The sequence below is a fragment of the Fonsecaea pedrosoi genome (assembly GCF_000835455.1).
Source record: "Fonsecaea pedrosoi CBS 271.37 unplaced genomic scaffold supercont1.1, whole genome shotgun sequence".
Classification (NCBI taxonomy): Eukaryota; Fungi; Ascomycota; class Eurotiomycetes; order Chaetothyriales; family Herpotrichiellaceae; genus Fonsecaea; species Fonsecaea pedrosoi.
Window position 1 is genome coordinate 4,310,254 of NW_013550615.1, and position 25,257 is coordinate 4,335,510.

Here is a 25,257-nt window from a genome sequence, read left to right on the forward strand (position 1 = left end):
GTAGGAGTAGGACGCATCTAAATCCATACCTCCAAAGGTTGGGTTGAGGCTCGGTCGTCCAATGCTTTTGTGAAAGACACGGAGGAATCCGCTGGCGATGAAAGCAGTCAAGTATGTAACTGTCGGATATTGGCGGTTCTTGGGCCGTCTCTAGCCTAACTGACTTGGGCATCTGGGAGCATGCTGTCTATGTGCGGCAGACTAATGCGCAAAAACACATTGCTTGTACCAGGTATACCATACGCGATCATGGACAGAATGATGGTTGAAAGGGAATGCTGCTACTCCTTTCGGTACAGAGACTGTTTCGACCGTTGGACGAGCAGATGTCTTAGGGGTCCGAAGTTGCTTCCTCACACGCCAACAAGGTCCAGAAGCACTCCTCGAGGCGTGCTGATGCAGTCTCGATATGAGTAACGCAAGCAGTGATTAGCTGGGAGTCGACAAGCTGTCCATAAAAAGGGAAATCAAAACTCCTGCCAGGGGTTTCACGCGCAGTTCATCGCTCAATCATAACAGCCTGCGCAGTGCAACAGCAAACGTTTGGGACCTCTGGGAAACAGCACACAAGTCGATGGGCAATTGCGAGTAGCCAGCACTTATTAAGCCGTAAAAGTCTTTTCATTGAGATGATCGGCCACAGGGCGCGATGATTGAAATTATGTCCAAGTTAGAACGCTTGTTGGAGCAAACCCAGTCCCTCAACCGGCGCAGGGTATAGAGCCTTTCTTTAGTACAGGGAGGCGAGATTCGTCAGAAGAAGTCTGAATAAGAGTGGCTCCATCCAGGCGTAGGCCACAAAAAGGGACTAAAAATCTTTTGTTGGTACACTTTTCGTCGCTCTTCGTCGCGTTGCAGCGGGCAGTGGGTTTATTCGACGCCCGGGCCACTGTCGGATCCTTCGCTACCAGCGCCAAAGGAGCCAACCTTCAGGTTCTTGTCTTGCGCAACCATTATTGCGAGGATCTCAAGGATCTCCTTGGGGACGGTATTATCGTAGATGCCGATGAGTGATTGAGGTTCGGGGTAGACCTTGAGTCCCTTGTAGAAGCAAAGCGCGGCACCGATAGGATCAGAACCTGAAAAGAAGAGTCAGTCCATACTGTTTACAGGCCATGGTGATGGTTGTACAGACCGTCACTGGCCATAGCCTCCCCCTGTGCGATTTGTTGCATGAAGAAAGCCTCCTTCTCTTCAATGTCTGTCGGGAAGCCCTCTTCAATTGCCTCCTGAACAGTCCGTTTGATCTCCTCCTGTTTCTGTTTGCCTTGGAACTCGGCCTCCTCTTTGGCTAATCGGGCTTGTCTGCGCGACTCCTTCTTCAGGGCTTTCCGGAACTCAGGGTCGTTTCTCCGCCTGTAATCGAAGTACGCGGCATATGCTGATAGAAAGTCAGTTGCCAAAAGGCCAGCCGAGAATGTTTTCCCTTTGTGAGGCATCGACGCACCAATCAGGCCTGTGACTACCGTCCCGACAGATATTGACACGATCGTCGAGGTCTTCATGATGAGGATACGGAGAAGCAAGCCCTGGAAAAGAAAGATGTGGCGGCACTCTGTTTATGACGACAAGAAGCAAAGAATGCAGAGTATAAGAAGCAGAAATGCAAACGGAAATGGAAATGGATTCTAAGAAAGTAGTCGTGTCGAGATGAATGATTTTCCGGATAGACTTGGAATGATACTTGGTGTACTGCAGCTTTGGGGAAATTTCGCAGCTTTGCAAACGAAAAAGGCCATCAACGACTTTGGCAAGGCGCAGGTTGAGCGACTTCACTTGGTTGCGTTAATGATCTGCACTAACACTACTGTGGATCATTTGGACCACGAGAGACAAGCTCAGCCTTGCCCCTGGCCCAGACTTGTACCCAACACCCACTCATCGACTGTGGCAAAGAACTCCGTATGCATTGGATATCCTCAGTTTACCTCGGTATCCCCTAACTTACAGAAAGGTTATCATGCACGGTAGTCAGTGACGCCGGAATTCCCATCCTTAGACCGCCGCCATTCGGCCGTAACAGGTTCCCCAGAGCCTCATGCCCACGTTGGTACAATTTGGGTCCAGACGAATCTTGTACAGGTCTCCTGGCATCCGGCGGACTGGAAGCAGACGCAGCTATTGACGTCCTTTGGAATCGATGGTATTGGACAGACGCAACAGCCTGAATCTCACACGATCAAACCCATGTGTCGTGTGTCGCCCAGAGTATGTTCTCAATCGACAACGCGAGCAGGCTCTTCCACCGCTGGAGATACTTCACTACTCGAACACACAAGTACATCTATCCGCCCTATACATACGCCCAACAACTCACAGTGTTTAGTCAGGCAGAAACTCGACCCACTGCATCTGTGACACGTGCGTGTGCCCTCGCATCCGCACCCTAGCAAGCTCGAAGCCAACAGCAAGCGGCGCCTTGCAGAAATAGGCATCTTCTGACGACAAATAAAACGGTCTCTTCGCTATACCAGTTCCGAAATCCCGCAGGGATACCTGAAAACTGTGGACCATCCTGTGGGGGAAGGTTCACGCTGAAGGAGTCAATCCTTCGGATAACAAGGGGATTAACGACCCTCCTGTCCGCAGGAATGCATGCACCGACAAGACGCTGAGTAAAAAAGCATTCTGTCGTTTTCCACCTGCGTTCCCTCAGATCAGGCACTTGTCCAGTGCTTCGGTGGCGCCTGGCAGAAACGAAATGGATTCGCTGTTCGTGTATCCGTCACTTGGCAGCACTCGCTTTGATGTCCCGAAAGCGCAATGCGTTGAATTTCCCAAGATGGGACTGCCACATGGAGTCTCGTTCACTGCTTCGCTGGACTTTGCGAGCTTTCTAGAACCAAAGCAAGGCATTCAAGTCAGGCTTAACACAGACCTGCAAGCCAATTATAAAGCGCCCCAACACTGTCTCCAGCTTGGTGAGGAATAGCTCTTGGTCACCTCACCAATGACTTACTCATCCGCGGGCTTCCAGTGTCCTTTTGTTGCCAAGATGACGCAGGGTACATCTCCCGTGGTACATTAATCAGCAGCAAGAAGGTCACTGGAATTGTGTCCGCCCATCCCCAGGAGAGCTCAATGTCCCTCGAGATAGCTGGCTGAAGTATCCAGAAATTGCGGTCACAAGTCGGCATCTGCTGCCTGGGTCGTTCAGGATGGGCATCCATGATCTTGCAGATCATTTGCTGTGACGTCTCGAGCCAGCTGGGACTTATAACAAGATTCTGTATCTACTGTCAAATCAATCAGCCGAGGCTATCATGGGATGTTGTCGTGCGGTTCGCGTGGCACATGCCAGGGGGAGAACAGCTGAGGTGAGTATGCAAATCTGCTCAGCAGAGACGCATATTCCTTTCCATGTTCCCCTTGTCACCCTATCCTAAACGAGCCCATGGTCAAATACCTAGAAAGAGAAAGGCAAAGCTCGGAGCCGCACCCTCATTGACCTATAAAGGTGGCTCCCAGCTCCGGCAAGACGGAACAGGCCGAGCAAGCCCCTCCAGTCCAACTGACAAGGAGAAGGGTGGCATGAATTGTGCAAGATTCGTCCAATAGCATGGGGAGGCAGCTTCGACTCTAGTGAAGAAAAGGTACGTATACTGAACCCTATGATTGGTTGGCACAAAATAGATCCTGAGTTAAGCGCTATGTAAGCAGACATCTGACGGCACCAACGGCAGCCAGCAACGAACTTCAACCAATCTAGACTGATGAAGACGAGTAAGTGGCTACAAAGACCTTCTCAATTGGACGACCTGAACCGATCCTCTACCAAATGCTCGATGCGCGGGAAAGTGGTAGGGATTTGAGCACCATGATTGGTGTCTTGTCGTTCAGTGCCAGAGTTGCCCGGCTCCGCATGTATGCAGGGTCAATGCGCAGTACCGAGTACGAAATACATTTATCGAGGAGTCCCCAGAGATTGCGGACTTCTTCATCGAAGCCGCACTCAGCGAACATGGGCAGTTGTACAGCTCTTCAACAACGGGGCCTGAAACGGCGGGGAACTCACTCTGTAAGATCGCCCTGTCACTCTTTTGTGGGAAAAGCCCTCCTCATGTGTGTATCGTGCTAGAATAGTCGGGGCCGGCCGCCTGTGTGCGACTTACGTCAGTCGGAGGTCGACGACAACATCAGAAGGCTTCAAAACCAGGTTGTCAAACTCAAGTTTGAGTGTAAAATCCTGCAGCAAGCAAGAGATGACTCAGTCATGGTAGCCGCACAGATGACCAAGGAGATTGAACGGTTGCAAGGGATCCTCAACTCCATGCTCCAGCAAAAAAAGGAAATCTCCAAGGATGATTCGCCTTGATCAATAAACAACAAACACGCTTGGTTCGGGGCCGAACTTTCACATGAAGAAGAGATATCCCATTGAGCTTTGGGCGTGCGGAACCGAGAAAGCCAAACCGACCATTCATTTGAGCGCCCCATTCTATTGATGCCGTTATCGCATGCAATGGGATAGTCACTCCTTCGAGATGAAGCGCCCCTTACCGTCGACTGTGGAACCCAAAAGCAATCCCCAAGATGGACTGGGAGGTCGTCTGTCGGGTTGCATTGTGCAGGACTGGGTCAAAGGCGAGCCCCGGGAATTCCACCGCAACGGCGCGGTAGTATGGCATTTGGGGCTTCCAGTGTTAATAGAGCTCGTCGAGAGAGTGAAGAGACGAGATCATGGGTTTATTTTCGTCTAACAGCTGAAAAGCGACGCTTCAGCAGTGTTGCAAAGAGAAGAAGATCGTCCGAATCATCCATCGATCAATGATGCAAGTGGGCCTTCCAGATCGAAGTACCTGTCGGCGAAACTAATGCTAGCCGAGCCCATTGATCTATAGGCTAGGGTTCCCCGAGATCGATCTGCTGGGAAGGTGGTAATGGCAAGTCCAAGAGAAGTTCTGCTCTTAAACACAATACTGTATTCGAGTCAATGGCTGATATTCCACCCCCAAATGGAAGGCATTGAGACGATAAGATCACCTACGAAGTCTTCCAAATTCTGGGATACAAGCAGTCTTCGAAGAGTACTTGAAACGTTACCAGTAATACATTCCTAACCTCATCACTGGTGCTGGCAGGCAATATTGTTCTGTAGAGACTGTAATGGCAGAGACACTTCAGCTGCTGTGAAATCGATAAACAATCGTGTCTGATCTTCTTCATTCGGTCGAGAGCATGACAACGAAGTAATGCCTGACTCGAAGCAAGGGTAACTTGTGTCACTATCTCCCAATGCGACTTGCACGCTATCAAAATATCGTTTTGGCAGCCGAACACCTGGACAGTTTCAGTGTCTTCTGTGGTATTAGCAAGCTCATGGTCGGGCAGACTGGTCGTACGGGTTTTGTCGAACAGCACCAACCAGATCCCTCTGCAATGGATTTTCGATTCCCATTCGGGTATATTCCGTCAACTTCGAATCAAAACTGGTGGTGGTATGATGGCTGTGTAGCAGCGGTGTCGCGTAGACATCACACCGCTCAACCTGGTGGCGTTGAGCTAGAGTAGCAAGCCACACGAATACTCGACTTTTCTGTCGAGGCGACACGATCTTCCTAGGTGTTACACACGGACGTAACTCCCATGCTCTTGCCCCTCGTGGCGTAAGATCGGAAAATGGAAGGACTTGGTCTGCAAAATCCCTGCTTATTGAGGTAAAGGGTGGCTGGGAGAGAGAGGCTACCGAAGCACGGCGTCATATTACGCAGGCGTCCGGGAGAGGAGCATCCATTAGCTGCAGGTCCAGCGGAGTAGATGAGACAACAGGAGATCTGACTTCGACCCAAGCCAGGTAAATACCCAGGTGCGCCTTGCATAAAACGAACGACAGGCCGAAAACAGACAGGACCTTGCGTTGTAGGAGTGGTACCTAACTTCAGCAACGACTGAGGCTCACTAGCTTTACGCTGAGAGCCTTGTCCTCCCTCGACCTGGTACGAGTAGACCTGAGAAGGCGGAAAATTCTTGCAGCAGCGTCACCCCCAGCCACGTGCAGACAGCTATTACTCTTTGAAGCTGTATTGAGTCGTGTTGGTACTTGGTCACAACATACAACGGCTGGGACACACAACAACTGATCTCTTGGTATGCTCTCGTCTGCAATGCCTCGTACATGCTTCGTCATCCTCACACTGAGCTGGGAGTGGAGAACGTGATTTTTGGCCAGAAACGTCGAAAATTCACAAAGGCAGCTTAGGATACGGCCGCCTGCCGATTGGCTCTGAGGACGGCCATCCTTTAGCGTGGGCGCTTAGATGCAGAAGCGTGCTGGGCCGCCTGAAGCCTAATGACCCTGGCTGAAGCACCCAGCAACTCCCCCGTATGAAATTGTCCCACACTCTTCATCGACCCGGTGCCTTTAGCTTTGGGGGTGGGCCAAGTCCAGGGCTTGGATTGTCTGCTGAAGAAGGGTGACGAACGTGACAGACGTCTCGCAGACAGCATGAGGAGCCTGGAAGAACGTTGATGGAAACAACTCGGCTGTCTTTGGCTTGTAGGTCATCACCTGTGGGACAACGGTTGGAAACATTCACAACGCCACCACAGAAAGGGCAGCATGGGGGTTGGACTCTCGAGTCTTGGAGCTGGCTCGCCCCGTGGCTTGCGGCGCGTCTCCATGCGACTGATCGACGTCAATTCTCCGATTCATTGATCGTATCTGCTCTTCTTCTGTGTATATCAGTCGTTGCACATTGCATCTCTGAACATTCCATTATAACTGCACTTGTAAAGGAAATCCATTGCATTGTACAAGGGAGGTAGCGATTGGCAGCGCAACGAGAAGTGGCACTTCCGTCGCCCGCTCGTCGCGGGAGCCACGGGCACCACTGCAGGTCATAGGCCTTGCTCGCGCCGGTCTTGTTGGAAAGTCAGAAACCCTCTGGGCTTGGGGTCCCTTTTGTGACAATGGGAGAGGCTCATATAGCTATCGAAGACCTAGGGGAGAGAACTGGCCCTAAACTTAGATCTTCGTGCAGCTTGTGGAGGGGCAGACTCGGTATACAAGGTCGAATAGCCGAACTGAAGATTGTCCGCGTACGCAGGTTAGCTAGCAGATTAGTACGCTGGCTGGCTGCCAACCTGCGCAGAACCGTCTCTTTCATTATTTCCCCACGAAAAAAATTTCCGTGCTGGTCTCTTGTCAGGTTCGTGTCATTCTGTGAAAGGTGCAACAGATCGAACAACGGTCAACTTGTCCCAACACGACAAAGTCTAGCTGTGGCACTTCTTGCGCTCGAGGGCTATTTTCTTAGAATTTGTGCGATTCCGACCTGGACTTGTGATGTCAAGGTCAGCAAGCGAGAGACAGTCCATGGTAGCGATATATAAGACCTTCCAATGTACACAGTTGTATAACCGCTGAGGCAATTTGGGAGGAGATTAGGCGGTGCGAATTGGCATCGGGGACAACTGGAGTCGATGGGGGCCCTCTGCCCGCTGCATAACAGTGGGGTGCAATGGTCAAAGTGATGAAAGTTAGACAGGGAACAGTGCGGTCGAGTCTTGAGTGTGCTTGACATTGTGATTGGAAAGAGATGCATGGGTCGGTTGAAGTTGGGCGTGTGACGGCGACCAGGTGGCAGCCAATCGTGCTGCTGTAAGCGCCCAAGCCTGGCCCGAGCATCATCTCGTGCCTGTCCATCCACCTCTCATCCCACCCTCCTTCTGAATCCTCACTCTTGTCTTCCATCCCAGATCAACCTGCATTCGAGCTAGAAGCAAGGATTTGCCATGATTCGACCATGCCGCCCAATTAATGCAGGCTCACATGCTGCTCGCTGCGGGGCCGCAATCAAGCGCCGGCGGGCCAGTAAAGCTTCACAGCTGTGTTTCCATCATGTCGTTGGTACCTCGATAGCCATGACTACCTACTTCTCGAATGGCTACAGTTCCTGTCAATTGCCTTTGTCTTCTTTCGCTGCGCTGCGCCTCGTTCTTCACCTTCGAGTGGAACTTGACGGTCCCTTGGGCCTATGATCCCGTAAACTGGGAGAGATTTCTGTTTCAGCAGTTCATTTCCTCTGGAACCACCTCTCTCGTACTATCTGGTTAACGGTCTCCGGTACCTACGCCCGCTGGGCAATATTTCCCCGAATCTTAATTCCTCTCCTGATCTAACCACGATATCTCCCGATCTGTCTTGTACCCTATAAGCTCGTCTGCAGGACCGAGAGGCCTCCGCGGTTACGTTGGCGCCCATCGATTTGTACGTCCTTGGGCTTCAACAAGTCAATCGCGGAGGAGGGAAAAAAGAGAAGAGGAACATTTCCTGTCGCTAGCCACTCCCTGGTTCCACGGCCGAAAGTCCAGTCGAGATCCCAATAACCGATACTTTGGAAATACCCAGGTGAAACTTCGTCGAGGCCATGCCATCGTCATAAGCCGGGACTGTACAGCGAAAGAGGTACTCAGAAGCCATATCGTCCTACAAACTACCGTTCATAAAGGTGCTGATACCCGCCGTCGCAGTTCCCCTTCGCTGTGGACTCGATTCAACATGTCTGCAGGCCCAGGTCTGTCCAGACAGAGATCTACCTCGGGCAAATCAAAGGGAGTAATACTCCCACCTGTCCCCAAGACGAATCTGTCTTCTCAAGATGCCGCCTTCGAACCATGCGCATCAACCGCCGCCCTTCTCCTGTTCGCCCACGGCTCTACAGTCATATGTCTGCATCATGATACATTGGCTGTCGAACGTCGGTTTGAAAAGCACTCCAAGGATATTCGACTGATATCTGCCGATAATGTCAGCGAAACTGGGGCTGGAAGGCTGGTTATCACCTACGATGTTGGACGGACGGCCATCGTCTGGGACTTATTCACTGGCGAGCAGCTCTCACGCTTTGTATCATATGAAGATTTGACAGTTGCGCATTGGATGAGAAACGGGAATGTCGCCTTTGGTAAGTTGATATGGTCCCGGCGCCCAATTGCCGCCCTCTGCTGATACCGTACAGGTAACGCAAAGGGGGAGGTTATCTTGTTCGAGCCAGCAACCAGTGAACATATTTCGGCGCGGACGATATTCGACCCCATCACCGCGATAGCCCCGTCTTCGGATTGTAAAACATATGCCATCGGGTGGGTAACTTTCATAGTCCAAGAGTGACGAAACTATACTTACAATCAGCAGATATAGGAATGGGTCCATATTGTTGGCGGCATTACAACCAGCATTCACGATTCTACATACTCTGACAACACCCCGCGCGCCGTCGCCAATCGTTTCTTTGACATGGCACGCTTCATCGTCGAAACAGAAGTCCGACATGCTTGCCACTCAAACAGCTGACGGCGACCTGCGAGTCTGGAGCGTGTCCAAGCCACCCACAGCCGAGGCGCCCCGCGTTATTCGCGTCTTGAAGCGTACCGACACCTATGTCCCGGGTCGAAATTGGATTTCGTGGTCTAAAAATGGACGAATCGTTCAATTCATCGAAGGTAAAACCTGGTCTTGGGACGTGCGAACCAAGCATGTTACATTCGAGCCCATTCCGACAGTGGACGGTGTCCGAGCCATCGCTTGTCACGGACCGACAGGAACCCTGTTCACTTTGGGTCCAGACTATACAGTGCAACAATACGATGTCGAGAGGGCGCTTTTGGTCGCAAATATACGGCATTTGCCATTGACTGTCCCGCCGACCCCACCAGAGGATACAAGAGGGCCGTTATGGACGACGTCTGAAAGCGAAGAAGAGCTTGCATCTCCTCTCGTTCGGGCTCGGCGTGAACTACGTGCTTCGGAGGCAGCGAGGCATGAACGGAACAATATTCCCAGCCCTCGATCAGCTCTCAGTTCTCAGAAAGGCAGTTTGAAGAACGGGGCTAACGACATCATCTCACCTGCCGGGAAGACAGATTATACAACTACATCAATTGACACTGGCATTCAGTCACAACCCACTATGAACCAGCACTCCATGCAGCTGCTCAGTCTGCCTCACCAACCCCAGTCGCCTGCAAGTTCAAGGACAGCTAGGAAAGGATCCCGCTTGAGGCAGGAAGTCATTATGAGTCCTGAGGAGGCACTGGTTGCAGAGCTCTTCCCTTACACTAGGGCTCGGCTACACGATGTGCCGTATCGACCCCCTAGGTCACTTGATGAAAGCCACATGACCCCTGACGATTTGCGAAGGCAGATGCTGAGTGTTGTGTTCGGCTGGGAAGAAGACATCCAAGACCTTATTCGCGATGAGTTGAGCCGCCATCCCAGTGAAAGCCAGAACGCCATTTTCCTCGCCAAATGGCTAGATGAGGATCCAGACTACCTCGCAGAGATTATGGGCTCAACGGGAATTGTCTCCAGTCTGGACTGGATGCTGTTGGCTTTGGGAACAATTAGCAACCAGGTGGGGGCGAAGAAGATCACTCAAGTCTTCATCGAGAAGCTACTGGCAAGGGGTGATGTCCATGCCGCAGCTACTCTTCTGCTCGCGCTGGGTGACCGGAGTGATGCGATCGAAGTCTATGTGTCAAGGAATCAATACATGGAGGCCGTCCTACTGACCTGTCTTGTCACGCCAGATGACTGGCAGAGGCAGTCGTATCTCGTGCGTCGATGGGGTGAACATGTTGTCGAGAACTCACAGCAATCACTTGCTATCCGATGCTTCTCGTGCACTGGTGTCGAAGTTTCCGACCCTTGGACTTCACCGAATGCTCAACTTGCCACGAGAACGATAATGGAACCAGTCTCAAGTCCACAGTCAGCCCACCTGCAGCCGTTGGAACCGATGGAGTATCCTGCCATCTTCCAGAAGACTTTGGAGAGACGGCGGACACTCGACGCTCCAACACCGGTAGCCATGCCTCCGCCTCACATTCTGTCGGCTATCCATCAACCACCCACACCATTCAGGACTGCCGCTGCTCAAGGGACAAGGATAACGCCTCAAACCTCGGCTTTGAAACTCATCACTTCCTTCGGAACCCAACCAAACAACAATTTTAAATTCCCTGGACTTAAGCCTGAAGACCGGACACCAACCGTCGCCCCTGCTGTGACACCGATTGCGGAATCCGCCATTGATAGATCTGCTGTATCACCTGGTGGTCTAGGTTCCTACCGGTTGAACAACATTCGCAGCATCAATAGCGCCCTCTCGGCCAAGACCGCGACACCGGGGGGGTTCCAGCCAAGTCGATTAACGGTGATTGGGGAAACACCTGTCGACGTTGAGGCACCTCAATTTTCAAGTCCTTTGCCGCAGAGATCTGTGTCTGTTCCTGCTGAGATGACATCGTCCAAGGCGGCAGATGTTGAGCAACAAGCTTCTGCCGTGAATGAACCACAACGAGGAAAGCAGTCTTTGACATTGCTGACGTCCGCACGATATGAACCACTTACCACCCCAGTAAAGGAAACGCCCCAGACAGCCGTTGGTCCACAAACCGCTATCAAATTTCCGGGGCACAGTACGCAATTCGATGTCGGATTGAGGCATGATGAACGGCATATGGTGGACACGACACGAGCAAGAACTGGGTCGAAGAGTCGAAAGCCTGATGGACTTTCGATACAAACTCTTCATGTTTCGAACCAAGAATACCTGCCCTCTGCCAGTTATGGAGACGCAATCGGCCGGCCTGCCACCATGGGATCGTACTCAAATACCCAACTCGATACTTCAGGTGACCTGACAAGCCCCCCAACCACTGATCTCAGTTACCGGAGTGTCAAGAGTCCCATTGTTACCGGTCGGAGCATCGATCAGTATATCAGCAGTCTTGAACAAGCTCAATATTATACAAAGCATTCTCGAGCTCGGGGTTATAGCAGCACTAGCAAGCAGTCGAGGGACGACCAATCAGAGCGTAAAAAGAGCAGGGCCAATAACGTGGAGGACAGTGGTGAGAGAGAACCCCGACGAACTATTCCAGCAGGCAAACGCTCGCCCTCATCCCCAGTCCCGATGTCACCAGAGGATCTACGCATGTACAGCACCAGCGTCGAAAGTTTTGACTCGATGTACAGTTCGAATTTCTCCGGGGTTGATCGATCGGGGACTCCTGGAAGTATGTCGAAACTGAGTCGTCGTGGATCTCAATCAACTGCAAAAGGTGGGAAAGCTCGCAAGCGATCACATTCTAGACACACTGGACCAAGAAGCAAGACGGGCAGCCGCGGCGCAAGTCGGCAGCAAAGCCCAGATCCTGCAATCTTTTCACCTAGAGGTCGAAGCTCCTCTCGCAAAGAGAATCTAGGGCACCGTTCTCCATCATCGCCCCGACCAATGATTCCGTCTGAAGAAGACCGACAAAGCCGTTTCGACCAAGATTCCGCGCTGAGGCTAGTCTCCAAAGACCGACACCGCCTACACCGAAGCACAAGTCGTCAACCCCATCGCGACACGAGTGCAAAGAGGGACAAATCACCCGATCGACGAAGACTACGTACCAGATCCCGCAGCCGTCAAGCCGAAGAGGTTACTTCACTGAGTCGAAAGGCAAGCCGCAGTGAGCATCACCGCCGACATCGCCGCCCAAGTGACGCGACCTACGACCGAAGCGCCCATCCTGACGATCCTGAGGACATGAGCACACTGAACAGCATACTCGCTGCGCAGGACCTGATGCCAAGGTCTGCCAGCCAACCTCAATTTACATCAGAACGAGAAAGGAGAGAGTTGCGGGCAGAGCAGCCTCAGGCTTCGAGGGAACCTCTAATCCGTCGACCTTCTGTGCCCAACGTCCCTCTTACAAGCGAGCTCTCTGCACACAACAAATCTGCTTCGACAAGCAACCTCTTGCCACCGCTCACAAGGGCCTATACCCACGAGGGGCCGATCACTACGCCTTCGTTCGAAGATGGCAGTCGGGGTAGACAACCATCTGGTCTCGGGCTCGTTGACGCGAGGCCAGGAACGCCCCGGGCTATGCAGATCGATATCCCGGTGGGCGAGGGTCAAGAAGCCCAACCGGATCCTGGCGCCGACGGTACGGAGCTGTTAACGAGCGACACATACCAGCCGCCGATCCGTGAAGACATCAGCAGACCTGGCTCCGCCCGTGCACCAGTTTCCTTGGAATTCCTTTCTCAGATACCCAAGCATCCCGCTTACGATCGACGCATCGCGGGTAGTAGATCAAGCAGCAAAGGAGCCGAAGCTCGCGCAAACTCACGGAGTCGAGGTACATCTCGCGACCGCACTGCGCGTATATCACCGCGTGAGGTGCCCCCAGGCACAATGGCAACTCCTCCCTTAGGGAATCTTGAGACAGCAGGCACAGCAAACATTACATCCTCACCGCCGCAGAACCCACCTATTCTTCCAGAGTTGCAACACCTCGCTCAACCACCACCGCCACCCCCTCCGCCTCCGCTTCTGACGAAAGCGTCCTCTTACGCTGGAGGCAGTCCTAACCTCTCCAAGTCACGCGGCTTTGAGCCATTGGATACCACAGCTGCGGCGCTACCCATGTCTGCCGTCCCCACCCACACTACGTTCTACGATGCCGCTTCAAATGCTGGCAACACATTGCCTTTGTCTGCCGGAGTTCTACCCTCCAGCACAGGTCACAAACGAGGACGGTCCGGGAACGACAACCAAAGTGGCAGCTCAGGGGGTCAGTTGTTGAACAAATTAAGAAGTTTCACGGGTCGAGCGAGGTCTCCTAGTCGCGGCAGGAGAGGTGGTGATGACAACCAAGCCATGAGCCCGAGAATGGTTCAAGCTGGCGAGAATGTACAACCGGCACCATATGAAAGCATTCCGAGCGCCATGATTGGCAGTGTTGGGACTTGAGACGAGTTCAGTGTTTGACAAAGAACGAAAATGCTATTGCAGTTGGGGGAGTTATTCACTCAGGAGCGACTGCCGGGAAGAGGACGAGTCGGAAACGGTGAGTTGACTTGTTATGAAGGATGCGTTGAGAACCAAGAAAGTCTTGGAATGACTGTTTGAGGCTGTTTCCTCATGTTTTGAAAAGCGCGAGTCAAGAGATTGTTACCAGTGGCTCTCGCGGGCTCCAAAAGCAACTACCGCTATTGAGCGAAGCATTCAATTCTCGACGATCCTTGCCCATGAGCGATTTGCAGTTTTGGGGAGAATTGGTCGTTGTACGGGATTGGGACATCGAATATGGACCAGGTCAAAGTAATACAGTGACGGATGGAAAACCAGGACAGTGGCAACGAGCCAACAGCAGATTTCCATATTCCAGGTTATGGGATGGGGAGTGGATGGGGTATGCGGATATACATGGGATACCGATCTCGACTATCTATCTACTGTAGATACCTAGATACCTACCTAGGTAGGTATCTTGTCAATGAGATGGCCCGTATTACCGTGTCTTTCATTGAACATATAGGGCCCTCATCTCCCATCCCGTTCTTTCATCTATCTGTCCTGATTGTTCCGGCCTCCATGGCTCTTGCTTGGGGCGTAAAATGTCCGTAGTAGAGGGTAGTGAAGGGGCAGGGAACTCATAGCCAAGGGAGCCCACATGGACGGCGTTCGTCGTCGGATCATCTCAAGTGATGATGTTGACAAAGAGAGAAGCGATCATGCGGAGAACAGGAGAGGTCTGGGAAGATCTGGCAGGGCAGGGCAGACAAACCCACGTAAGTTCTCTTTTGGGGAGTTTATCCCGCAGTTTGCTGGGTTATAATCTATCGACGGGGCTGACGAACGGATGGTGTGATGTCGAGTTCAGATCTCCTCCTGTTCATTCTTTTTTTTTCCAGTGCTATCACATGCAAGGGATATGAAGCTGCATGCACCTAGGGAGCCTTCGTTCTTTGCCCGGTATTGGTGCAGATAGGCAGAAGGGTCGATCACTCCGCTACATGACCATGGTTCGACGAACGCCAACGTCCCCTTCGACCATTTCCCATTTGATCTAACCGAGACACTTTAGTGGCGGGCTGCAAGCGGTCTGGCGGATCGAGTGAAGTGATGTCAAGACCGCATTGGCCTTTGTTACATGGGTCTCGATACAAGCGGCCGATTGTCTTGCATATGTACATGCAATATGTCGAAGGTACGATCTGATGAAGCGCCTGTGCTGCTCAAGGGAAATCGAGTCGAGGGCGGTTGGGTTGGCTTGTGATGGGATGACGACTCGGAATATGGCAGATTGAGCAAAAGGGAAATGTGAGGTAGCTGTGCTCCCCGTCGGAGGATTTCCTCCTTCAGAGGAGGATATGTCGTCGTTGGTCCGTCAGGATTGCCTTCCTGTTCGGCGAGAAGCCGCCTGTTAGTAAATCTTTTACCTGGGAGTTTTTGGCATTTGGGAGGTAGGCCAGGTAGATAACATGGTACTGTGTGCCCATCTGGTGTGCTCTTGAGTGTTGGAATCGTCTTCGGGACTCCGCGTTGGTTTAGCCATGTTCGTTTCCGGCGCATGTGGTCTCGTTCGAAGAGGGGATGTAGACACCAGCACCACCAGCTGTTATTGACCCGACTCAATCAGACGCTGGGTAGAAAAACGAGAGCTCTTCGAACCCTCAAGCTCTCTTTTTTGTTCCCCTTTTCAATCCCCCATCTTTTCCACCCAGCATCTGCATACTGCGGTCACGATGACGACTCAGACTCCCCCACCACTCCTCCCCACCGCGACGCTCAGGTCCCGGTCCTTCCTACTCGCCAGATACCGCTGTTTTTCCTTCTCGGCCTGTATCCAATTCCGCCGGCCCTCCTCCTCGAGGAGTCTCGTGCGTTCGCGGGACTGCGATTCGAGCCGACGCAGCCACAGGTAAGAGGCCACGGGGATGAAGACGACGGCGGCGAGGAAGAATTTCTTGGAGCGCCTGTTTTATTTTTTTTAGGTCACAAAAATTATGCACGGCCAGGCCAATGGGGATATGTTTTGTAAGAAAGGTGTGGTGTTGATGATGGTGAGGAGGAGGAGCGTAGTTGAAGATCTAAGGCAAGGTGCGTCGAGGCCTTCGTTACTTACGTGAGGTAGGGACCGGGACGGTATCCTGGAATGGAACTGTGAGGCTGGGAGTTGGATGCGGGAGGAGAAGGCATCGTGACGATCCGTGGTGGTCGAGGCAGAAAGCTGTGAATGTACGTATCGACCGGCGGACGATTCGAACACAGAGTTTCAAAACCCTGGTGACCTCGCCGTGACAAACTCGAAAGTACCTGGCTAGTGAAAGACGTGTTCCTGCTTGCTCCAAGCAAACCAAGTAGATAACGACGACGGCATGCACCGGCGAATGCTGGTTCAAAAAAAGTTGGGATTGCCTGTAAGAGCAGCAAAGGCACTCAATACTTGATAAATTAATACGAGGTAGATCACTCGTCTCCGCACATATGCCTGGGCTGTGCAAGCTCTTTTTGCTTTGTTAAGCCGTTCAATGGAGCTTTGGTGCGCGAAGCGATTGGCGCGGGTCACAGTTGGCGGGGGCGCGACAAGCGGAGAAGGAACCGGGTTTTGTGGGGGGGGATCACAGGCATATATTGAGCTGACATTATTTCATACACCACATAATGGTCCCATGTCCATGATAGTCGTCTATCACGATAGCATATTTACCCCATAGTTGCATTGGTGTGGATTGACTTTCCCCGTAATATATGTCCCGTCGAAATCCATGGGCTTTCTGTAAGTCCAGTGGTCGCTGTCAAAAGCAGTGCCAATCAATACCCGAATGCTACTTTGAAAGTTTCAGCGTTAAGTCATTTCCTCCGCATGATTAACGCCTGTAGGAGACCAGAGACGCTGTATCACTGTGTATCCCCGTCGCAAAAGTAAATGCATAAGTTCCAGTGCAGGGAGAGCAGATGTGATCAGAACGAGAGCCCAGCTCACTATTCAACCTTTTGTGCCGCTGCTCTCCCCATTCGTCTCGGGAAGATCCCTTTGGCTCTCATCATCGTTAGCACTTCCGCCATCGTCATCATCGTCGTTACCCCCTTCTTGACTCTCTGCCGCGTTGCTCTCGGTATCATCGTTTCGATCTGATATAGGTTCACCGTTCGTTTTGGCTAATCGCTCCTCTTCTTTGAGCATCCGGAGTCTTTCAGTTTCTTTGCGCATAGCCTCAAGGTTCCATGCGCCGTCACCACTATCGTCGTCGTCCTCATCGTCGTCGTCACTATCTTCGTCTTCCGAGTCTTTCCAGTTTCCACTTTCAAACATGGCGCGACCCGTAGCATCCTTCGCTTTCATGGCTTCTGCTTCGGCAGCCTTCTTGTCCATTCGTTCTTTCTTCCATTTGGCGAATGACTCTGGTGTCACGGGCGTCAGGGTACCAGTCAGTTTATGTCGTTCGGATTCGAGGAAATCCTCCAGTGTCAGTGTGTTCATTGGAGATTTGTCCATCAATGCCTTCTCGGCCCGCCGCTGTTCCTTGGTTTTTAATACAAATCTGGTATAGAAAGTTAGCAAGTCTCGGTAGAGCAGAAGATGGCGATCCTCATACCCGGGCGGCAAGCTGTGCTTGTACATGCACTTGTCCCCTCCATTGGGACAAGTCCAAAACCAGCCATATTTCCCATCTTCTACTGCTTGAATGAAGTATTTGCAGACTTTATCCGTAGTCGTCCGAGGGTTTCCATGTTTACTGAGCACCACCTTTCGTAGCTTCTCTTCATCCCAATCCTCCATGTTGTCTTTCTCTTTCTCCTCTTTCTCCTGTTCTCGGGTATCTTGATACAGATCTCTCTTGGCCACTTTCTTTACCACTTCCAGATCATGGCTGAATTTGCATTTCTTTCCCTTGTCACAGTGGCCCTGCTTGAAAAACTGACACAGCACCGTCTTCGGGTCCACACCAAAGGGGACTTTCTGGACCTGGACGGGCTTGAACAGTTCAGCGGCCTCGGCTTTGGCCTTTTCGGCTGCTTCCTTCTCCTTCTTTCTCTGTTCTTTTTCCGCTTCTTTTCTCTTCTCTTCAGGGGACTTGTTCGACTTTGCTTGGGCCTGTAGCTGAGCGATCTGTCTCTTTGCGGTGCCGCCCTTCTTGTTTTTCATTCCAAAAGTCTTGTCCTCGACCGAGGCCTTGGACTTTTTCGGCTGTTCGCCGCCTTTGGCCTTGGGAGGCATGTTGGCGAAGATCGGACACGGTCAAAAGGCTGTCAAAGCGTATGGCAAATTTGTTCAAGAGATTGTGGTTTTCTTCAAGGCCAAGGCTGCGCTTCCCTTGACGGTCAGATGTAGGGTCGAGTGTGAAGCGAAGTACGGGGTGGCCGACGGTCTTGAAAGGGTAGTAAATTGCCAGAAGGATGGGAGGGAAGCCAAAGGGTGTGGGTTAAGCAAAGAGTGCAGGCTAGATACGTTGAAGAGGATCGGATGAGTGGGCGCTGGTGGGCTGTGGATGTTTTCAGTAGGTGGCCACCTGCGTGTTTGTGAGTGTGTGAGTGTGGGGGGACAAATCGCCGACGTCAGTGTAAAAGCGTCGCATGAGACAAATCCACAGCTTCCTGACCTGTACTCGGTAGAGCTGCGGTTGTCCACCTTACCTATACTGCTCGCTCTCGCTCTCCCACCTCAAATGTTCCATCACTTTTCCCAATGAGGTTCCCACTGTCCTTCCACTGTCAATAATCTCGAGCTGCACGCCCATAGTCGCCGCCGCACACTATGGCGACCGAAGGCTCTCCTCCCTCCAGGTATCCCCCGTCAATGGGACCTGGGGCTCGACCAGTCAATAAGCCTGGAGAATCAGAAACAAGATCGAAGTTGCTGGAAGTCATACAGGCACGGTCCAAATACCAGGTGTCTGTCGAACCGGATACGCTGTCTCTAAGCTACGAACTCAATAATACGCCACGCCTCTACCGCCTCTCATTTGACAATATGCCTCTGCATGGTCTTTCAAGATGGTGGGTATATGGTGGATCTATGAGGGCGCGGAGGGCAGGTGTCCTAGCTATCGACCTCATACGTGGCTCCGAAAATGTGGTACAGAGACCTGTCACCCAACAAGAGGCGGAAGCTCTGACATATTGGACTTCGCGGAGGCTCCTTTACGGTTCCGTGGCCACGTTCGCTTCCTCGGCCTTTGGTTTCTACCTGGCTTACAGAGGTCGCGCCAAGATGAAGTTCCCTTTCGTCTCAGCAAAGCCTTTGGAGCGGTACAACAAGTTCCCCCTTCAACAGATGCCTCTTATAACCGGTCAATTAGCTCAAACAGCCTGGCAGGTGACAAGGTATATCATCTGGATAGAGCTGTGTTTCCTGGTCGGCACCCCCGTCGTTGGAGCTTTAGGTAGTTTCAGTGCAGCCACAGGCATGGCTACCGATCCGCGGACCCAAGGGCTCATCCAGGCAATGCGAGAAAGAGGACGGGGCGACATGAACCGAACACTCTCAAATATCCCGATGGAATGGCCTCAGCAGCCTCAAGGGCAAGATGATGGCCGAGACGCACAACCCGATCCTCAGGCATATTACAGAGACATGGAAAGCGGCAGTCATCCAGATGGCTCTGTCATCGATCGCACCTTCGATGGTGACAGCAGCGGAGCGAGCGACACTGGCATGCTGGATGACTCTAGAGTAACGGATCGCGAGAGAAAACAGCAGCAAGGATACCAAACACCGCAACCATCACGGCAGATGCAGGACAATACATCCGCCACCTCCTCAGCTGACGCCGACCCCTTCTTCTTTGACGATGCATCCCCTACCGCCGGAAATGACCCGGATATGGCTACCCCGTCATCTTACAAGCGGTCTTCAGGCGGGAGCGTCTGGGAGCGCATTCGAAGGGGCAATTCTCCTTCGTCCGCCAACTCCTCAACACCGCCATCTGACGCCGAACTTCGCCGTCAAAGACTCGAAACTGAACGAGCTCGCGAAGCCCGTGCGAATCCGATGGCAGAACGCGACTGGGAAAGCGACGAAAGCGTCCCGTCCAACAATGAGACAAGATTTGGTAGGGACGGGCGTGCCAGAGAACAAGCGCAACGGGAATTTGACGAGATGCTGGAAAGGGAAAGGAGACAGAGCGGGAGCGCCGAGTACGACAAGGGAATGGCAGCTGTAGAGTCAGGCGAGGAGAGAAGATCAGGGGAAGGGATGAGTGCATGGGAGAGAAGACGGCGGGGCGATTGAATTCGGTCCGCTCAAAGCGAAAAAAAAAAAACATACTTTCTGGAAGGGAACATCGAAAAGTATTCCGATTCACTATGGGCTTCAATATTTTGTGGCTATGTACTCTGTACGATATCATGGGCATACGGATCAAGGGAAATGCCTTCTCTTGGGGGGCGACGATCACCTCTCTTTTTGTCAGGGCCAATGACGAACCATCCTATATCATTGCATACCATACCAGATCATTAGCATACCAAGGAGATGCAGAGAAAAGTATCAAAAACATGCATGTATGAATTTGTGTTATCGAGGTTGTGGACGCCAGATTATCTACAAAAAGTCACTTTCCCACAGTTTTTGGGGGGCGGATCACTTCAAGCTGAGCACGCTGGGTCGTGGATAGATGGCCACAGGTCTGGACTGATCATCATATACGAGGTATACACATATTCTACCGCAAGTGCAAAGGGGGGGTAGCAGTGGTCTCAGCTAGCGTTTTGTACACACTACCCTGGCTATATACGGAGATCGAGGAGGAAACCCAGAAGGTCTCACTGACTGGTCCGGTATGGACATGACACATATATGATAATACAGACTTTCAGTCGCTGCGCGGGTTCCTCGCTTCCCATTTCTCATACACTTTCGATCCCTTCCTCAATCCGCCCACGGTCTCCCAGACGGTGACGAAGACGATCAGACCTGTGACGGTGCTCAGCAGCTGCACGGGGTCGAAGTGGTCGTGGTGGACCAAGGGTAGGAGGACCAGGATGACGGCGACGACGAGTCTCATGGCGACGCGGGCCGTCTTGGGCAGAATCAGCTCGCAGGAGTCTTCCACGCGAAACAGCATCGCAAGGAGCCACAGGCAGAACATGCCCACGCCCAGTCCGCCCCCTAGCAGCCAGCGCTCGCCTGAGTCGAGCTCAGCCTGCCCCGCGCTCACGGCGCAGATGTGACCGCCGACCAGGAGTGACGCGGCCAGCGGCATGTGCAGACTAAAGAAGGCGAACGCTGTGGTAACGGAGCGCCGAATCGGGTGCACACTGCTGAGACTTCCGTCGCCGTTCACGTACAGCCAGTTGAGGCAGAAGGCGATGATCAGCGTCCACACGGCCTTCAACAGACCCATATTCAGTCCGATCGCGGCAGGATCGCCCACGACGATGCTGTAAAGATACTCGCCGAGGATGATGATGTAAAAGGCCGCGAGTCGATCGATTTCATGGTTGATGTCCACGGCGGTGCTGTACTCAAGGTTCAGGTGTCTCTTGATCCAGGTCCCGAACGTGATGACCCAGGCGACTTCGTGGTAGACGATGCCCACGACGGCAACAGCAATCTTAGCCCGCAAGCTCACATGTTCAAAATATAGAGGGATCCAGATGAGCACGCCCACCGTGATGAATGCAGCCATGACTCTGGCTTGTGTGCGGTGCTGGAAGCTGGCGAACGAGGAGATGAGGTAGACCGCCGCTACCGTTAGGCGGGCTACCATGAAGGCGCCCACCACCGTCCTCATGGCGCCAATGTCGTCTGCAACAAGCCGGGCGTTGTTTCCGTAGAGCACCATCAGGGCCATGACCCACAGGATCACGCCACGCTGAACCAGGTCGTCGTTGTAGTACGAGTTCATGATCTCGCGCAGGTCGCTCCAGATGTGCCACGCTGGCGCAAAGATCAACAAATACTTGACCAGTTCGGCGCCAGACGGGTGTTCGGCCAGGTCCTCTGCGAAGTTCGCCACGAGCGCGACGTACAGTAGGTCGAGGAACAGCTCGAAGCGCCCAGCCTGACGCTCCTCCTCGGATTCCCGCTCTAGCCTGCCGTTGTGGAACCATTGTAGCGCTTTGGGCCGTTTGATCAGGTATCGTGACGCGACTGCTTCGTTGTCTGCTGATACGGGTCGAGGTTCAAATGAAGGAGGAGAAGGGGATGCGAACGGATCTGCCGCCCTCGTCGAAGGCGATGGCGGCTTCTCCCCAAGATCGGCATTGGAATCTGACATGTTACTAGGTTGAAGGTCCTCGTAAAGAGAAGGGCGCCCTTTTGATTCTAGGGAACTAACAAGCCGCGACTGAGAGCCCAATCGACGTGAGTGTGTGACATGTTTTGGTTTGTCGCGCGAAAATGGTACCGGAATGGGAAGTCGGAGGAATTGCTGTGCTCGAAGTATTTAAAGAATTGGTTCGTGTTTGTGCTGTAGATCAGTGGCTGGTCCAACTGCGCCCAACAAGCCCAGCAAGCCTCAATTGTACGTAAAACTCACAAAGTCTAAACCCAGCCAATCGTGCAGAGAGACCAATAAAGTGATGGGAATTTCTCCATCTCAGCCCTGAAATGTCCCTTTTTAGGCAGGAAGGAATATTGCTTCTGCATATAAGAGTTGGTGCTTGTTTTTCTTCGCCCGACGTTGCTTAAAGCTGTGCTCCTGCTTCTGTTTCTTCAGTCAACTGTTGTCTTCATCTTCCCACCCAGCGATAAGGCAACGAGAGCGCAGTGGAACAGGTTCATGGATCGCCTATCGGGGAAACATGCTGGTTTTGCCAGACGGTCGAAGCCTTGCATTTGTATTCGATATGGTGATTTCAACCAACGAACGGGTAACTGAGATGGCGCTTCCATCATTGGGTTCTTGGGGTTGACAAATTTTGCACGCCTAGTCCTTCCTATCGTCTGCAGCCATTGTCGGCTTGGAGGAGCTGAGGTCAAGGAAAAGCAGTTCTAGCAGTTACAGTGGAACAGATTGTTGCGTTGTGCACTTGGGACAATTACCTGACCACCTGGTGGTGATTGTTACTGGCACCTCTATCACTCGAGGACAGAGAGAGAGAGAGACGGAAAAGTATTATTCCGTCCCATCACCAAACTGCACGTGCTATCAGCTGGTGCCGATTGCGGCATCGTTATGTAAGCACCAAAAGGCCAGCACCAAAAGGCCAGACCGCCAGCAAAACTCACACTACCTACAAGTAGGTATTGACGATAGTGATGGTGATAGCCGTCTTGGTTGGTGTCGACTAAGGATGCACTGGCGAGGTAACTTACGCTGTCTGACTCATCAACCCGCCTTGCCGCCTGCTTATAACTGAAGCGCTGTGTTGGTATTGGATACCTTCACCGCACTCCATATCCCGTGGCTCGGGCATGTCTGCACCTCGGAAGCCCAGGTTGCCTGAAAAGAGATGCGGTGTGCCATGTGTCAATGTATTATTCTTTCTGGTGTGGCAGCTGTACCTTTCAACATGCACGAGTGCTCGATCCTAAGACCTTTGTGGCGCTTCAGCGACTCATCTTACGTGGGACTATGTGGGGGATCTCAATCAATTCTTTCGAGATAGACGGGTTTAGTGGCATGATTGATTGAATGATTATTGAGGAGCACTCCTTTCCATTCGTTGCCGTCTCTCCCAGAACCCATCTCCCCATGACAGTTCCTTCCCCGAAATTCCTGGGGTACCACTGCAACTGGACACAAGAAAGTGTTATAATATTGTCGCGCCGATAGAACAGCAGAGCCCCTTAGCTTTCATTGCCTAATAGTAGAACCGCGCTCCAGCCTTGGTGTCGAGGTTAGGAAAGACGCAAGTGGCCAAGATACTCTAAGAGGATGTGGTGACAATACAAGAACGCTCGCTCATATATTGACGGGTCGGGTGAGAGGGAAAAGGTAAACCTGATGGTGGAATTTTCGTAGAGTTGGATGTATGCAGCATTGACTCGAGGACCTGGCATTAACGAGCAAGAATGGCTGGGTCTGAACTCCATTCTGATCGGCTTGCTTCGACGCCGCGCATGGAGGTACCGTACCGTCTGATGTCCCAACGTGCGACTCATGCCGCCTCCTTGCCCTTGCCCTTGCCTTTAGCGTCACCTTCGGCCTCATCATCTTCGAGATCGGGCATCTCGTCGTCATCATCATCCTCCTCTTCGTTGTCGTCGCCACCCTCAGCACCTGCTCCTTCTGCTCCCAAGCCAGCGCCCCCGCCGAGTTTGGAGAAGTCAATACCACCAAAGCCACCGTCTTCTCCGAGACCTCCACCAAACTGGTTCATGTAGTCATCCTCGGGTGCTTCGTTCTGTTCGTCCTCATCGACCCACTAAACGGAGACAGATCAGTAAACGGCCAGGTCAAGGACTCAGAGCGTTCGGGGCGTACCTTGTCAAAGTCTGTGCGCAGATAGTGTACTTTTGCGGGGTCCTTGAGCAGTCGTGGCCAATACTCCTCCTTGAGTTCCTTCTTCCTAAGAATCATCTGGATGTTGGCACCAGTGTGATGCGTCTTGGAGTTCTCCACGTCAATCTCGGAGAAAAACTCCATTTCAAGGTGGTATGTGGTCTTCTTGCTCTCTGACGTGCCAGTGAAGGTGAGGCCGGTGGGCTTAAGATCGAGTTTGAGAGATTTGGGGGGGACATCAGGCACGCTGATTGTTAGGTAGATGTAGTTCTTTTCTGGCTCCGTAGCGGATGAGCGCTGCGCCCATAGGACTGTCGACGATCCAAGTCAGTATTCTGATCAGCTCCAAGTCAAGGATTTATTTCTGAGCGTAAGGGTATATTGCTGTTATGCCGAGATCTTTGCGGTAGGGGTTGATTTACCTTCTGGAGTAACCTGGCTAGACATAGTTGAGGTAGGCGAATTAGAGGGGCTTCTGTACGAAGGGATGGAAACGTGGTGGTGAAGAACGGGAGGAAGAGTGTCGTCAAGATGTAGACGTGAAACCGGATTGTGAGAAGAATGGGAGATTGAAAAGTCTGCTTGCTGCCTTGCTTTGACTCAAGTCAACTGCGAGAGGTTCAACTATTTGTGTGTGGGCGATCAGTCTAAGGTGAAAGGGACGAGGCTGTTCGAAGTGCAACGAATAACATCGAAAGCGCCCCCGGGGACTGCTGGGCTGCGCACTCAGTGCCTGTTCCGCCGCCCACTCAGCTCTTCAGGTACCGTAGCCGCACAACTGGTACGAGGTACATAGTGACTGCCTTCGTACGTTTTGTGCTCTACCCCCCACTTTCGCCTCCCCCTCGACGTAGGCACCCGTGAGCCGTGACATCTTCCAAGCGCTTCATCCTCCAAAGGTCACCCTTCCAGCCAAGTAACGGAGTGTGTCTGACTGGGCCTACCCACCACTGTCAACCTTCCTCCACTGACACTTGCAGGTGATGAAGTATTCGCTACAAACTGCTCTTGTTGATCTCCGTTCATCAGCCCTACAACTTACTTTGGACAGCAACCAGACGTTCCGCTTCTCTCGCTCT

General features: G+C 52.4%; 7 protein-coding genes across 7 annotated transcripts; 2 read left to right on the forward strand and 5 right to left on the reverse strand.

The window, feature by feature from the left end:
- Positions 1 to 870: 870 nt before the first annotated feature.
- On the reverse strand, positions 871 to 1,505 carry Z517_01567 (uncharacterized protein; the record flags this gene model as incomplete). Its single annotated transcript, XM_013434526.1, has 3 exons — positions 871 to 1,079; positions 1,136 to 1,381; positions 1,448 to 1,505. The coding sequence occupies 3 exons, from the start codon at positions 1,503 to 1,505 to the stop codon at positions 871 to 873; spliced, it is 513 nt and encodes a 170-aa protein (XP_013289980.1).
- A 6,995-nt stretch (positions 1,506 to 8,500) lies between these two features.
- On the forward strand, positions 8,501 to 13,751 carry Z517_01568 (uncharacterized protein; the record flags this gene model as incomplete). Its single annotated transcript, XM_013434527.1, has 3 exons — positions 8,501 to 8,906; positions 8,961 to 9,084; positions 9,137 to 13,751. 3 exons carry the CDS (start codon positions 8,501 to 8,503, stop codon positions 13,749 to 13,751), a joined length of 5,145 nt encoding a protein of 1,714 aa, XP_013289981.1.
- A 1,786-nt stretch (positions 13,752 to 15,537) lies between these two features.
- Z517_01569 (uncharacterized protein) lies at positions 15,538 to 15,983 on the reverse strand (the record flags this gene model as incomplete). Its single annotated transcript, XM_013434528.1, has 2 exons — positions 15,538 to 15,760; positions 15,910 to 15,983. The coding sequence occupies 2 exons, from the start codon at positions 15,981 to 15,983 to the stop codon at positions 15,538 to 15,540; spliced, it is 297 nt and encodes a 98-aa protein (XP_013289982.1).
- Positions 15,984 to 16,773: 790 nt separating this feature from the next.
- On the reverse strand, positions 16,774 to 18,006 carry Z517_01570 (uncharacterized protein; the record flags this gene model as incomplete). The annotated part of the gene is made up of 2 exons (XM_013434529.1): positions 16,774 to 17,329; positions 17,384 to 18,006. 2 exons carry the CDS (start codon positions 18,004 to 18,006, stop codon positions 16,774 to 16,776), a joined length of 1,179 nt encoding a protein of 392 aa, XP_013289983.1.
- Positions 18,007 to 18,543: 537 nt separating this feature from the next.
- On the forward strand, positions 18,544 to 20,019 carry Z517_01571 (uncharacterized protein; the record flags this gene model as incomplete). Its single annotated transcript, XM_013434530.1, has 1 exon — positions 18,544 to 20,019. One exon carries the CDS (start codon positions 18,544 to 18,546, stop codon positions 20,017 to 20,019), a length of 1,476 nt encoding a protein of 491 aa, XP_013289984.1.
- A 583-nt stretch (positions 20,020 to 20,602) lies between these two features.
- Positions 20,603 to 22,009, reverse strand: Z517_01572 (uncharacterized protein; the record flags this gene model as incomplete). Its single annotated transcript, XM_013434531.1, has 1 exon — positions 20,603 to 22,009. One exon carries the CDS (start codon positions 22,007 to 22,009, stop codon positions 20,603 to 20,605), a length of 1,407 nt encoding a protein of 468 aa, XP_013289985.1.
- Positions 22,010 to 23,834: 1,825 nt separating this feature from the next.
- On the reverse strand, positions 23,835 to 24,625 carry Z517_01573 (uncharacterized protein; the record flags this gene model as incomplete). The annotated part of the gene is made up of 3 exons (XM_013434532.1): positions 23,835 to 24,101; positions 24,161 to 24,489; positions 24,601 to 24,625. The coding sequence occupies 3 exons, from the start codon at positions 24,623 to 24,625 to the stop codon at positions 23,835 to 23,837; spliced, it is 621 nt and encodes a 206-aa protein (XP_013289986.1).
- Positions 24,626 to 25,257: the final 632 nt, after the last annotated feature.